The 16,130-nt window shown below is 42.1% G+C and overlaps 1 protein-coding gene across 7 annotated transcripts in view; it reads right to left on the minus strand.

Moving 5' to 3' along the window:
* ccdc57 (coiled-coil domain containing 57) overlaps positions 1–16,130 on the minus strand; it is a 164,619-nt gene that overhangs the window by 16,809 nt on the left and 131,680 nt on the right. For 5 of the 7 annotated variants that reach the window (XM_059948591.1, XM_059948590.1, XM_059948587.1 and 2 more), the window contains one exon: positions 11,304–11,553. In XM_059948591.1, the coding sequence (XP_059804574.1) occupies positions 11,304–11,553 (250 nt within the window). Of the gene's footprint in view, positions 1–3,778; positions 3,877–11,303; positions 11,554–16,130 lie in introns of all 7 variants that reach the window. The other 2 variants (XM_059948588.1, XM_059948589.1) reach the window with 2 other exon arrangements.

Genomic DNA, 16,130 nt, shown 5'->3' on the forward strand with positions numbered 1-16,130 from the left:
CAACTCTGTTTCCTACATCTGAACCAACTAGCTTTCCATGGATTCCATGAGAGGTAACTTTCCAGACCAGTTACCAAGCAAGACCATGTTGAAGGATTTCTTAAACTCCATTGTCCACCCTCATCTACCTTTTAGGCTAACTTCTCAAAAAACTCTAGGAGATTAGTGAAGTGTGACTTTCCATGCACAAAGCCATTGCTTATGTCATCTCATTAAACATCGTCTGTCCAAATGCTAGTTGATGCTGTCCCTCAGAATTCCTTCAAGTAACTTCCCCATCTCTGATGTCAGGATGACAGGGCTGTAGTATGGCTCGTCCTTACTACAGTTCTTAAAAAACAGAATGACTTCCAGTCTTCTGGAAGTTCACCAGTGGCTAATATTGATGTTAATATCTCCTCAGTTTCTTGATAACCTCCCACAATGTCTGAGGATGTAACTGGTCAAGTCTTGGATATTTAGTAGTCTGAAATTTATCCAAAACATCTCTGCTTGCTTTCCTTGAACAACCATGATTTTCTCTTCAGTAAATACCAAGTAGAAATATTCCTGGAAAAGCCCACCAATCTTCTGCAGCTCAAGACAAAGGCAGCTCTGCTGATCTACACTCTCCCTAGCCATCCTTTTACTCTTAGTATAGTTATAGATCCTCTGACCTGCCAGATCTGTCTCATACCCTATCTTAGCCATCCCAATTTCCTTCTCAATTGTGTTCTTAATCAAGGGATTTATTCATCCCTAATCTCCTAAACCAAAAGGTATCCTTCCTTCCTTTAGGTATTTTCTTCATCAGAACCTCAATATGTCTCATCAGCCAGGGGTAGGTCACTTTAGAGATCAGCAGAACCATCTTTCTCCCAAGCTGCAGAAGATGGGTGGGCTTTTCCCCAAACTTGCTAAGTTTGCCCTTCATCCTAACAGGAATATGCTGTCCTATACTCTTAATACCACATGTTTATAGGCCACCCCCCGCTTAACATCTATTTCTTTTCTTTCAAACAGTTCACCCAATTGACTTCTACGGAAAATCCTACAGAAAGTAGTGACTATGGCCCAGTCCATCACAGGTAAAGCCCTCCCAACCATTGAGCACATCTACATGAAACGCTATTGTGGAAAAGCAGCATCTATCATCAGGGAACCCGATCACCCAGGACATACGCTCTTTTGGCTCAGAATTCCTTAAAGTAACTTCCCAGTTTCTGATGTCAGGATGACTGGGCTGTAGTATGGTTTGCCCTTACTACAGTTTTTAAACAGTGGAATGGCTGTTGCTATCAGGAAGAAGATACAGGAGCCTCAGGACTCACAACACTAGGTTCAACAACAGTTATTACCTCTCAACCATCGAGCTCTTGAACCAGTGGGGATAACACTACTCAACTTCACTGAACGTCATTGAAATGTTCCCACAACCAATTGACTTGCTTTCAAGGTCTCTTCATCTCATGTTCTTCCTTCCTTCCTTTCCTTCTATTTATTTTTGTATTTGCACAGTTTTTTGTCTTCTGCAGTCGGGTTGAATGCCCAAGTGAGGCAGTCTTTCATTAATTCTGTTATGGTTATTATCTATAGGTTTATTAAGTATGCCAACAAGAAAATGAATCTCAGGGTTGTATATCGGGACATATAGGTATTCTGATAATAAACTTGGTTTGAACTTTGAACTTTAGATCTTGCTTAATTCCCCCAAAATTAGCTCTGCTCCCTTTTAGGACACTAAAATGTGGACCCATCCTATCCTTTTCCATCACTATCTCAAAACTAAGGACACAATTCTGATCACAGCATCTTAAGTATGCACTGACATACAAATCTGCCAGTTGCCCTACCTCATTCCCTAGGAAAAGGCCCAGTTTCACACTTTTTCTACTAGGTCCCTCTATATATATTGACCCAGGAAACTTTGATGGACACATTTCACAAATTCCACCCCATCCAGGCCCTTAACACTGGGTGGCCCAGTCAATATCAGTAAAATTAAAATCTCCCAATATACATCCCTATTATTCTTACAACTATGAGCAGTTTGTCAACACCTCTGTTCCTCAAGTTCCCACTAACTGCTGCAGCATCTAAACAAGTGTGTAAAATTGTCCAGTTCTGGCTTACAGGAAAGCAGGAAAAAGACCACAAGACATAGGAGAAGAATTATGCCATTCCACCATGGCTGCTTTATTACCCTTCTCAATCCCATTCTCTTGCCTTCTCCCTGTAACCTTTGATGCCCTGACTAATCAAGAACCTATCAACCTCTGGTTTAAATATACCCAATGAGTGGGCTTCCACAGCCATCTGTGGCAATGAATTCCAAAGATTCACTACCCTCTTGCTAAAGAAATTTCTCCTCATCTCTATTCCAAATGGACATCCTTCTATTCTAAGGCTATGCCCTCTGGTCCTAGACTCAGCCAATATTGGAAGCATCCTCTTCACATCCACTCTATCTCGGCCTTTCAATATTCAATAGGTTTCAATGAGATTCCCCCCATCATTCCCTTAAGCTGCAGCGAGTTCAGGCCCAGAGCCATCAAATGCTCATCACTCTTTAACCCTTTTATTCCTGAAATAATTCTTGTGAATCTCCTCTAGACCCTCTCTAATGCCAGCACATCCTTTCTTTCCTAGATTGGGGGCCCAAATCTGCTCATAATACTCCGTGCAGTCTTACCAATGCCTTATAAAGCCTCAGCATTACACCTTTGCTTTTACATATATTCTAGTGCTCTCAAAATGAATGCTAACATTGCATTTGCCTTCCTTACCATTGACGTACCCAGCAAGTTAACCTTTAGGAAGTCCTACACGAGGACTCCCAAGTCCCTTTGCACCTCTGGCTTTTGAATTTTCTCCTGTTTAGACAATAGTCTATGCCTTTATTCCATTCTACCAAAGTGTATGACCATATACTTCCCCCTACAATATATTCCATCTGCCTCTTCTTTGCCCATTCTCCCAATCTGTCTAAGTTTTTCTGCACCCTCAACACTACCTGCCTCTCCACCTATCTTCATATTGTCCACAAATTTGGCTACAAGGCCATAAATTCCATCATCCAAATCACTGACACATGCACAACGTGATAATAAGCGGTCCCAACAACGATCCCTGCTGGAACACCACTAGTCACTGCAGCCAACAAGAAAAGACCCCTGTTATTTGCACACTTTACCCCCTGCCAGTCAGACAATCTATCCATGCTAATATCTTTCCTGTAATACTTTGGGCTCTCATCTTATTAAGCAGCCTCAGTTTTGAAAATCCAAGTAAACACCATTCACTGATTCTCCTTTGTCTATCCTGCTTGTTACTTCCTCAAAGAATTCCAACAGGTTGGTCAGGCAAGATTTCCACTAGAGGAAACCATTCTGAGATCAGGCTATTTTATCATGCACCTCAAAGTACTCTGAAACCTCATCTTTAATAATGGACTCCAACAGCTTGCCAACCACTGAAAGCAGGCTATCTGGCCTCTATTTTTCTTTCTTCTATATTCCTCCCTTTTTAAAGAGTGGAGTGAGATTTACAATTTTCCAATAAGCTGGAACCATTCCAGAATCTAGTGATTCTTTAAAGATCTAATCCCTCACGATCACTTCAGCCACCTTTTTCAGAACCCTGGGGTGTAGTTCATCTGGTCTGAATGGCTTAACTGCCTTCAGATCTTTCAGCTTTCCAAGCATCTTCTCCTTAATAATGGAAAATGCACTCATTTCTGCTCCCTCACTCTCGAATTTCTGACATACTGCTAAGGTGAAGTCTGACACAAAATACTTACAACTCACACAAAATGTTGGTGGAACACAGCAGGCCAGGCAGCATCTATAGGGAGAAGCACTGTCGGCGTTTCGGGTTGAGACCCTTCGTCAGGACTAACTGAAAGGAAAGATAGAAAGAGATTATAAAGTAGTGGGGGGAGGGGGAAATGCGAAATGATAGGAGAAGACCGGAGGGGGTGGGATGAAGCTAACAGCTGGAAAGGTGATTGACAAAAGTGATACAGAGCTGGAGAAGGGAAAGGATCTTGGGACGGGAGGCCTCGGGAGAAATAAAGGGGAGGGGGAAGCACCAGAGGGAGATGGAGAACAGGCAGAGTGATGGACAGAGAAAGAGAAAAAAAACAAACAACCAAATATGTCAGGTATAGGGTAAGAAGGGGAGGAGGGGCATTAACAGAAGTTAGAGAAATCAATGTTCATGCCATCAGGTTGGAGGCTACCCAGCTGGTATATAAGGTGTTGTTCCTCCAACCTGAGTTTGGATTCATTTTGACAGTAGAGGAGACCATGGATAGACATATCAGAATTGGAATGGGACATGGAATTAAAATGTGTGGCCACTGGGAGATCCTGCTTTCTCTGGCGGACTGAGCGTAGGTGTTCAGTGAAAGGGTCTCCCGGTCTGCGTCGGGTCTCGTCAATATATAAAAGGTCACACCGGGAGTACCGGACGCAGTATGCCACACCAGCTGACTCACAGGTGAAGTGTCGCCTCACCTGGAAGGACTGTCTGGGGCCCTGAATGGTGGTGAGGGAGGAAGTGTAAGGGCAGGTGTAGCACTTGTTCTGTTTACAAGGATAAGTGCCAGGAGGGAGATTGGTGGGAAGGGATGGGGGGGATGAGTGGACAAGGGAGTCGTGTAGGGAGCGATCCCTGCTGAAAGCAGAAAGAAGAGGGGAGGGAAAGGTGTGCTTGGTAGTGGGATCCCGTTGAAGGTGGTGGAAGTTACAGAGAATTATACATTGGACCTGGAGGCTGGTTGGGTGGTAGGTGAGGACAAGGGGAACCCTATCCCGAGTGGGGTGGCGGGCGGATGGGGTGAGGGCAGATGTGCAGAAATGGGTGAGATGCATTTGAGAGCAGAGTTGATGGTGGAAGAAGGGAAGCCCCTTTGTTTGAGAGCAGAGTTGATGGTCTTCCCACCCTGTCTCTTGCAAAAACGCCATCCCCTTCTCACAATTCCTCCATCTCCACCGCATCTGCTCTCAGGATGAGGCTTTTCATTCCAGGACAAAGGAGATGTCTTCCTTTTTTAAACAAAGGGGGCTTCACTTCTCTCTCATGCCTCTGTAATTCCCTTTACTCCACTGTAATACTGATACATCTAACTTTAGTTTCTTCATCTGAAACTGCAGGGTGAATTCTATCATATTATTTGAAATATTGTGAAATATTATCATATTATGATCATTGCTTCCAAAGGGTTTCTTTACTTTTATCTCCCTAATCCAATCTGGCTCATAACTCAATGCCCAATGCAGAATTGCCTTTCCCCTAGACGGCTTAAAAACAAGCTGCTCTAAAAAAGCACTTTTTGGAATGTCTAGTAGGCATTCTAAAAGTCCCCTCTTTGGAACCAGCACCAACCTGATTTTCCCAATCTACCTGCATATTTAAATCCCCCATGATTATTGCAACATTGCCCTTTTCACATGCCTTTTCTATCTCCTGTTGTAAGTTGTTGCCCACATCCTGGCTACTGTTCAGAGGCTTGTATATAATTCCCATCAGTGTCTTTTTACCCTTGCATTTCTTAACTCTATCCACAAGGATCCTACACACTCCCCTTCTATGTCATCTCTTTCTAAGGATTTAATTTTTTTTCTTTTTTTTACCAATGAAGCTATCTGCCTGTCCTTTTGATAAAGCATGCATCTTTGGATGTTAAGCTCCCAACTATGATCTTCTTTCAGCCACGACTCAGTGAAGCCTTTGACATCATACCTGCCAATCTCTAACTGTGCTACAAGATCATTTACTTTATTCAGTGCACTGCATGCATTCAAATATAACACCTTCAGTCCTGTATACATCACCCTTTTCAACTTTGCCACTACATTTCACTTCATCTCATCCCACTGACAGCAATTTTGTCAGATATTCTGCCCGTCCTTCCTCACAATCTCACTGCATCTACTTGTATGCCAACTGCCCCATCCTCAGTCCTGTCACTCTGGTTCCCATCCCCCCGCCAAGTTCATTGAAACCCTCCCAACAGTTCTAACAAACCTGCCTACAAGGATATTGGCCCCCCCCCACCCTTCCAGGTTCAGGTGTAACCCATCTTTTTTGTACCTTCTTTTGTGCCTTCAACAAAAGAGATCCCAATGATCCAGAAATCTGAAACCTATCCCCTTGACAAATCATCCTATTCTTACCCTTGCTGGTGCAAGGCATAGGTAGCAATCCAGCGTTTACTACGCTGGAGGTTCTACATTTCAGCTTAGTATCTTCAGGATCTCCTTGCTTTTCATATCTATGTTGTTGGTACCAAAAGGTACCATGACTTCTGGCTGTATACCCACCCCCTTTAGAATGCCGTGGACTCAAACTGAGACAACCCTGACCCTGGCACCCAGGAGGCAAATTTACCATTCTGGTGTGTCTTTCACATCCACAGAATCTCCAGTCTGCTCCTCTAACTACTGTTCTACACTTCTCCCACTTTCCTTCTGAGCCACAGAGCCAGACTCAGTGCCAGAGACCCAGTCACTGAAGCTTCCCCTGGTTAGGTCATCCCCACCAACAATATCCAAAGCAGTGCACTTATTACTGAAGGGAATGGCCACAGAACTACTGTGCACTGGTTGGCTATCCTCTTTCCTTCTCCTGACAGTCACCAAAGTACTTGCCTCCTGCAATTCAGGGATGACCACATCTCTGTGGCTTCTATCAATTGCCTTCTTATTCTCCTTTATGAGCTGAACGTCAATGAGTTGCTCTAAGGAGCTGTCACTCAATGTACTTCATGCAGAAGTGATTATCAGGGATTCTGGGGGTCTTCCAAAATTCCCACATCTCACACAAAGAACATACCACTGACCCTGGACCCATTCTCACTTTACTAGCTACATACTAATATAGAAAAAGAGAGGGGGAAAAACCAATTAACAACTTACTTCAAGTCTATGCCTGTTCTCGACCTATATACACCCAAGCTTATTAAGCCAGGGCCTATCCATTCTAACTCCAGCAATGGTCTTTGCTTAGTGTCTAATAAAATCATTACGATTGCAGACTGCCAAAAGGCCCGAGCTCTTTTTAAACGTTGCACCACCTCAGCAAAACAAGAGACTGCTTGTGATGACTGTATCCTGCCAAAGATAATTTGGCTAATTAAAGTATAGACCATCAGGCTCAAAGATAGCTTCTATCACGTTCTATCACTATTGAATTGTCCCCTAATATGATAAGGTGGTCTCCTGACCTCATAATCTACCTCATTATGATCTTGTACGTTCTTTATAACTAACACTTCATTCAGCATTCTGTAATCGGTTTCCCTTGTACTACCTCAATACTCTGCTGTTATGAAAGTATCTGTATGGATGGCAGTTAACACAAAGTTTTTCACTGTTTTGTGTGAGAATAATAAACAAATTTATCTTATCAATCTGCTGAGTTATCGGTAAAATAATCACAAGGTATCATTGATAGTCCTGTAAAATGATTATTACTTAACAAAATCCTGTCAATCAAAACTCAGCTTTGGTTCTGCTGGGAACTCTCATGATTCAAAGTACATTTGTTATCAAACTACATTTGAAATATACAACCCTAAAATTTGTCATCCTATAGACAGCCACAAAACAAATAAAACCATACAACCCATTCAAAGAAAGACATCAACCTCCACTCCCCAACATGCAAAAATAAACAAATCATGCAAACGGCAAAAAAAGAACAAGAAATACAGAACGTAAAACACAAAATAGAAAAAGTCGAGGCATATTCAGTTCAGCTCATTTCAATCTAGCACTGTGTCATTCATTATCTGTAGGCTGCCCCAATCAAAATCGCTCAAAAGATCAATAAAAAAGGTGTGAGCAGAAACCAGAAACACATCTTAACGTGAACTACAGAGTCCAATCCACAAACTGCATCGATTAAACCTTGTCCAAGACTCAGGACTTATATTTTTCTCTCCTTACTGGAGGAATCTAGTGCTTTTGTAGTGTGAAGTGGGGAGTGTAACAAAAAGACTGTTTTCAAATCTGTACTGCTACAAACAATATATTGAGTGGTTCTCTACAAGACTGCCTCAGCATACAGCTAATAGAATCTTTGAAAACTGGAAAATGCAATATTGGACTAAGTGTGACATAGCTGTGTCTGATATTGACATGAGCCTGATAAAGCAAATTCTAAAGTTCAAAATTCAAAGAGAATTTATTATCAAAGTACATATTGGTCACCATATACAATCCTGAGATTCGTATCCTAAGAACCATAATTGAATCAATGAAAGCCCCCACTCAAAAGGGCGGTCAAACAACCAATGTGCAAAAGACAACAGGCTGTGCAACTACAAAAAAAAAGAATAATAACAAATAAATAAGCAATAACATCAAGAACATGAGATGAAAGGTCCTTGAAAGTGAGTCCATAGGTTGTGGGAACTATTTAGTGATGGGACAAGTGAAGCTGAGTGATGTTATCCCCACTGGTTCAAGAGGCTGATGGTTGAGTGGTTAACCACGGTTCCTGAACCTGGTGGTATGAGTCCTGAGGCCCCTGTACCTTCTTCCTGATTGCAACAATGAGAAAAGAGTATGGCCTGGGTGGTGGGGGTCCCTGATGATGGATTCTGCTTTCATGCAACAGCGCTCTGTGTAGATGTGCACAATGATGGGGAGGGCTTTACCCATGATGGACTGGGCTATATCCTCTACTTTTTGTAGGATTTTCCATTCAAGGGCATTGGTGTTTCCACACCAGGCTGTGAAGCAATATACTCTTCACTATATGTCTATAGAGGTTCGTCAAAGTGTTAGATGTCATGCCAAATCTTTGCAAACTTCTAAAGAAGTAAATGCTCTCCTGTGCTTTTTCATAATTGCATTTATGTGCTGGGCCCAAGACAAGCCCTCTGAAATGATAACACTGAGGAATTTAAAACTGCTGACCCTCTCCAATTCTGATCCCCTGATGAGGACTGGCTTGTGGACCTCCAGTATCCTCCTTCTGGAGCTGAATAATCAGCTCCTTGGTCTTACTGACAGTATGTGAGAGGTTGTTGTTGTGACACCACTCAGCCAGATTTTCAATTTCCCTACTATGTGCTGATTCTTCACCATCTTTGATCTGGCCAATGAAAATGGTGTCGTCAGCGAACTTCAATATGGCGTTGGAGCTATACGTAACCACACAGTCATTAGTGTAAAGTGAATAGAGCAGGGGTCACACAGCCTTGTGGTGCACCTGTGCTGATGGAGGTTGTGGAAGAGATGTTGCCAATCCAAACCTTCTAGTCAATGTATACACAACTTTTAGTGATTATCTTCAAAGTTCAGAGTTCTAATATATTATGAAAGTACAGTACTGTGTAAAAGGCTTAGAGACATATATATAGTTAGATATCCTGAGACTTTTGCATAGTACTGTAAATTAAGTCTTTCCAGTTAACAAATAATATTACTAAACTAATACAAAGCAAAGCATCCTTATTTGTTTGCCATCATCCTGTTTTAACCAATAGATTGTGTTGTCCAAATCTTAGGTAGCCTAGCTATATATATGTGTCTAAGAATTTTGTATCAATATACAATCTTGATATTCATCTTGTTGCAGGCACTTACAGAACAAAGAAACACAATGGAATTCATGCAAAATCACATATAACGAAGAATGCCACATATCCAAACTGCCAAAGAGGCCAAATTTTGCAAATAGTTTTTAAAAAGTACACAAATAACAAATGGAACATGAGCTGCAGAGTAAGTTCAATGTAAATGCCAATGTAACCAAATTGATTGTGGTTATATCTGCAAAAGCAAACATCACTGAATTTCAGGTATAATTGAACTTTGTGAAAATAAAAGGCAAATGTCCCAATTGTAACTAACGAAGATGCAGGAATCTCCATCAAGGTCAAGTTGTCTCCTTCCTTGATTTGAGTAATCTGGGATAGATCTTATCCAGGGAATCTTAAATCCCAAGGATTATACATCCCAGGACATCTATCACCTCCTTAATAGGGACTTGGTTCTGTAAAGGAAGATATTTTCCAAAGAACAGTGTGGGCTAAAGGAGAAAGGCTGTAAGATCATGAACAACAGAATGAGAAATTCAGAACCTGGGGCAGCTGAAGAGAAGTTTACGGAGAATCAGAATCACATTTAATATCACCGGCATATGTCCTAAAACTTGTTAACTTTATGGCTTGCAGGACAACAAAATGCATGTAAATAAATAGAAACAAAAGACTGAATTTCAGTAAGTATATAGAAGTCTATAAGACAGTTAAGTTAAAATAAGTAGTGCAAAAAAATAGAAATATAAAAGTAGTAATGTAGTGTTCATAGGTTCAATATTCCTTTAGAGATTAGATGGCAGAGGGGAAGAAGCTGTTCCTGAATAGCTGAGTATGAGCCTACAGGCTTCTGTACCTCCTTCTCAAAGGTTAACAGTGTGAAGAGGGCATGTTCTGGGTGGTGAGCACCCTTAATGATGGACACTGCCTTCCAAAGGCACTGCTCCTTGATGATGTCTTGGATACTACAGATGGAGTTGACTAATTTTACAAGTTTCTGCAATTTATTTTGATCCTGCACAGTTGATAGGGACTGGTAAGGACCAATATACATAGGATAGCTAGGTGATATTCTTGTGTATGACTTCCAAAAAAGCTGACTGGAAGAGGTAGAATTGAGCAAAACTAGGAACATAGAACAACTGGTAGGACAGATTATTTTCTGTGATCAATGACTGGTCAATGTGTGTTGTAAAACATGAAAATACATAAATCAGACTCCCAAGGTTGTGGTCCAATAGTATTAGCTGAGCTCTCTCATAAGGGCAATGACCACAATTTTTCCCTTCCTCTAGTCACCACTCTGGTCTTTTACCTCTTCTCATCTGCCTGTTACTCCTCCCCTGGGTCCCTATCTCTTTCCCTTTCTCCTATGGTCCACTCTCTTTCAGATCCCTTCCTCTCCAGCCCTTTACCTTTCCCATCCACCTGGCTTCACCCATCACCTTCCAGTTAGCCTCCTTCCCTTCCTCCCACCATTTAATTCTGGGGTTTCTCCCTCTTCCTTTCCAATGCTGAAGAAGGGTCTCGGCCTGAAACGTTGACTGTTTACTCACTTCCATAGATGCTGCCTGAACCTGCTGAGTTCCTCCAGCATTTAGTATGTATTGCACCACAACTAATAAACAGTTTTATGTGCACCCGTATTTTGCTGACATTTTCTATTGAAAAAATATTTTCTTAAATAACTACTGAGCTTTATTATTTTTCACATTCACCACTGGGCACAGAATTAAGCTAATGCTCTACACATTCATTCCTCACTGTTCACCTAGTTCAGCGTTGCTCTGTGGCGTAGATACAGGAGGACTCAGCCCTCCCTCCAACATCTTCCAGACATCTTGAATAGAACTGTCAGCTCCATAGGATGACATTAGTTGTTCAGACTGGTTGTGTGAATTTTGCATCAAGGGTTGTGACTGGCTGTGTTCTGATGTAAGTGAATGTGGCTGACCAGCTTCCAAGAATTCACATTCCTTTGCTTTGTCAAGTGTAATTTTCGCTATACCTATAGCTCGGCCCTGTGGAGAAAATAAGAAAAATAGAAAATAAGAAAATTAGATTTAGAAAATGCAGATGAAAGATTTAACTCACCTTTTCTTTTTATACCTTATCTATGTTTCCTATTCTATTTCTTCGCTATCGAACATGGTGTCTCTTTGCTGATGGATAGCTCCTTAAGTAACAAACACCTTGCCTAAAGAGCTACCTGTAAAGGGGGTTTCTTCTTTTTTTCTTTGTTACTGTTGGGAAAGGGCTTCTTTGTTTTGTTAAAAGCAGGAATAGTGTAAAGGGGGTTTCTTCTTTTTTCTTTGTTACTGTTGGGAAAGGGTTTCTTTGTTTTGTTAAAAGCAGGAATGTTTCTTTGTTGCGAGAGAGTGCTGGAAGCTTGTTTGGGTTAAAATTTACTGATAACGAGAATTGTATTCCTTTGTAAACCAAATGGAGATTAATGTTCTTTCTTCTGAGTCTGTAAGCTTTCGTTGACGGGCTTTTGGGCAGATCAGCGCGAGGGGGTCGAGAGAGAGGACACAATGCTGTAAGCTGGTCGAGGAACGGACCCCAAGCAGGGGTCTGAGGCCAGGAGGTACTCCGAGGAGGGGGATTGAAGCTAGATGTGCTTGGTTGACCACTCGGAGGGTCCTGAGCTGCGAGTTGAGGAGTTCAGAGGGGATCGAATGGTGGCCAGAAGACTTCAGTAATTGATCTGCAACGGTTGTGCACGAAGCGGTTTGGACTTTGATAAGTTTGGCGCCTTTTCTTTATTTTTTCTCTTCATATATACTGTATCGTTATTAATCACTTAGTTATAGTAACCTTTATAAATTGTACTCATTTATTGCTTATGGTGTACTGTCTGTTTTTGGGCGAGGCGGGGACATCACACAGCATCCACAACAGCTGATTACCCAGTTTGGTGGGGCCGAAGGCTGCTCCCCCTAGACGAGAATGAGCTGAGCGAGCCTGTGGCAACCCAGAGGTCTACATACCGATGTGATTTGACAGGATATTTGATTATTGGAAATAATAAAGGAAGAAATGATGGAAGTCCTGAATGAACTTCACCAGTCTTTGAGACTAATTAGAGTTCCTAAAACCTCAATCAAGAACTAATTAACTCAGCAGAGACTTGGATTTGAACCTAGTGTTTCTTCTGATCTGAGTGGCTCAGCTGCTCATTGAATAAATGTGATCACAAGCAATGTCGTAGAATCAGAATCAGGTTAACACTGACATACAGTTACGTTGTGAAACGTTGTTCGGTGGTAGAAGTGCAGTGCAAGATATTAGAAATTACTACAAGAAATGAATAAATAAATGATACAAAGGAGGAATCATAAAAACAAAGAAAACATACAGCACAATACAGGCCCTTCGGCCCACAATGTTGTGCCAAACATGTACTTACTTTAGAAATTACCAGGGTTACCCATAGCCCTCTATCTTTCTAAGCTCCATGTACCTATCCAGGAGTGTCTTAAAAGACCCTATTGTATCCGCTTCCACCACTGTCGCCGGTAGGCCATTCCACGCACTCACCACTCTGTGTAAAAAACTTAACCCTGACATCTCCACTGTAGCTACTTCCAAGCACCTTAAAACTGCGCCCTCTCGTGTTAGTCATTTCAGCCCGGGGAAAAAGCCTCTGACTACCCACATGATCAATGCCTCTCATCATCTTATACACATCCTGAGGAAGTGTTCAGGGGTTCATAGAAATCTCCTGGCTGAGTGTGCATTTTTAGACTGCTGTACCTGCTCCTTGATGGTAGTAATGTGAAAAGGGCATGGCCCAGATGGTGAATGTCCTTAATGACGGATGCCACCTTCTTGAGGCATCACCTTTTGAAGATGTCCTTGATGGTGGGGCAGCTTGTGCCCATGGTGGAACTGAGTCTACAACATCTACAGTCTATTACAATCATGTGCACTGGAGCCTCAATATCAGGCAGCAATGCAACCAGTCAGAATTCTCTGCATGGTATTTCTGTAGAAATTTGCAAGAGTTTTGATGAAGTTTAGCTGCTGATATGCCTTTTTTTGTGATTGCATTAGTATTCTAGGCAGAGGATAGATCCTCTAAGATGTTGACACCAGGAACTTGAACCTCGTCACACTTTCAACTGCTGACCCTTCAATCAGGACTGGTGTAGGTTCTCCTGACTACCCATTCCTGAAGTCCTCAATCAGTTCCTTGGTCTTACTGATTTTGAGGGAAAGGCTGTTGTTGCAAAAACACTCAACCAGCCAATCTATCTCACTCCTGTATGCCTTTGTTGTCATCTGAGAATCTGCCACCTAAAATGGTGTCACTGGCAAATTTATAATTGGTGTTTGAGATATGCCTAGCCACACAAAGTGTAAAGAGAGTAGAGTAGTCGGCTAGGCACACCTCCTTGTCTGTGTCTGTACTGACTGTCAGCGAGGATATGTTATTTCCAATCCACACTGATTATGGTCTCCTGATGAGGAAGTTGAGGATCCAGTTGCAAGTACAGAAGCCCAGGTTTCGAAGCTTGTTGATCATTCCCAAATGCAAAAGGAATACTGTCCTTCCCAGGAAATCATTCAACCATGATGGTGTATCAGAATCAGGACTATTATCACTGGCAACACACACAAAATGCTGGAGGAACTCAGCAGACCAGGCAGCATCTAAGGAAAAGAGAAAAGGATTTCCTGCAACATTGTGTGAGTTGCTTGGATTTCCAGCATCTGCAGATTTTCCCTTGTTTGTTAATATCACTGGTGTATTTTGAGAAATTTGTTGTTTTCTGGCAGTGGTATAGTGCAAAACATTATTATAAAATAAATATAAATTACAATAAGAAATATATATTAAAATTTAAGTAGTGCAAATCAAAAGCAAAATTCAAAAAAATTGTGAGGCTGTGCTCATGGATACATTGTCCATTCAGAAATCAGATGGTGGAAGCAAAGACCTGTACCTAAAACGCTGAATATGTGTCTTCAGGCTCCTGTACCTCCTCTTCAATGGTAGTAATGAGAAGAGGGCATGCCTTGGGTACTGAGGGTCCTTAATGATGGATGCTGCCTTTCTGAGGCTTTTGAAGATGTCCTTGATGCTGGTGGGGCTAGAATCAATGATGGAGCTGGCTGAGTTCACAACTTTTTCCAATCTTTTGTAGTGGCCCCTCCATACCAGATGGTGATGTAACCAGTTACAATGCCCTCCATGGTAGAAATATGCGAGTGTCTTTGGTGTCATACCATGTCCCCTCAAGATGTTGACACCCAGAAATTGAAACTGCTCACTCTTTCCACTGCTGCTCTCTGGATGAGGACTAATCACATTCAGATTCAATTTATTGTCATTTAGAAACCACAAATGCAATGCAGTTAAAAAATGAGACAACGTTCCCCCAGAATGATATCACAAAAGCATATGACAAAACAGACTACACCAGAAAATCCACATAACGTTTGGCAATCTCCAATCCAGAGTCCGGAGAGGCTGCTGCGTATTAATATCACGCTACCATCTTATCGCGTTCCCCGGAAAGGAGCTCCAAATTCACCAGATAAAAACAAGACCAAAAACTAATGCTACAAGACCTGCACAAAACCACATAATTACAACATTTAGTTACAACAGTGCAAACAATAGCATAATTGATAAAAAAAACAGACTATGGGCACAGTAAAAATAGTCCAAGATGTTAAAGGATGGTTTCAAAAGAAATCACCACAGTTTCCACAAGTCCCCAGGGTCCCGACAGACTCACCATCCCACACCTGCGGCAGAAGTCCACTATGGACTTCCAAGGCGCCGCCCGATTCAGCCTCGCAGACGCGGCACACACCGAAAGCGACCTGAGTCCGTCGAACCTCCGAGCCAAAGACCATCCCCTCCAGCACAGCTTCTCCGAGCACCATCCTCTGCCGAGCATATTAAGACGGCCCCACTAAAGGCCATTGGCAATGCGACCCCGAGGACTGGGGGCCTGTTCTTCCCAGCAGAGTCCCGGACCTCACAGCAGCAGCAGCAACAAAGAAGGTCTTCCTGGAATTTCCAGATGTTTCTCCATGCTTCCACGTCCGTTTTCAATCGATTATGATTGTGCATGGCACCCCTTGTGTTCACTTGACTTCCTTTCCTTAAGTCCACAATCAATTTCCTGGTCTTACTGATATAGAGTGCAAGGTTGTTGCGACACCACTCATTCAACTGCTCTATCTGACTCCTATACACATCCTCGTCACCTTCTGAATTTCTGCTAACACTCTTTGGCCGATTTATAGATGCCAGTTCAGATGTGCCCAACCTCATAGACATGGTTGTAGAGAAAGCAATGAGCAAAGCACGCATACTGAGGCATGCTAGTTTTGATTGTCAATGAGGAGGAGATCTTATTTCCAATCCTCACTGTCTGTAGTCTCCTGATGAGGAAGTCAAGGATCCAGTTACAGAGGGAAGTATCATGCAGGCTCCAGCTACAAAATTTTATGTCTCCAAAAGAGATGTTTCTAATAATTCTAGTAATTTTCTTAAACACAGTCAATTTTTAAAAAAACATGTTGTGTTCCTCCATCTTCTTCATTCTCTCTCAAGTTACCAATTAGAGTGCTATTCTGT

Source organism: Hypanus sabinus, chromosome 23, assembly GCF_030144855.1.
Source record: "Hypanus sabinus isolate sHypSab1 chromosome 23, sHypSab1.hap1, whole genome shotgun sequence".
Lineage (NCBI taxonomy): Eukaryota > Metazoa > Chordata > Chondrichthyes > Myliobatiformes > Dasyatidae > Hypanus > Hypanus sabinus.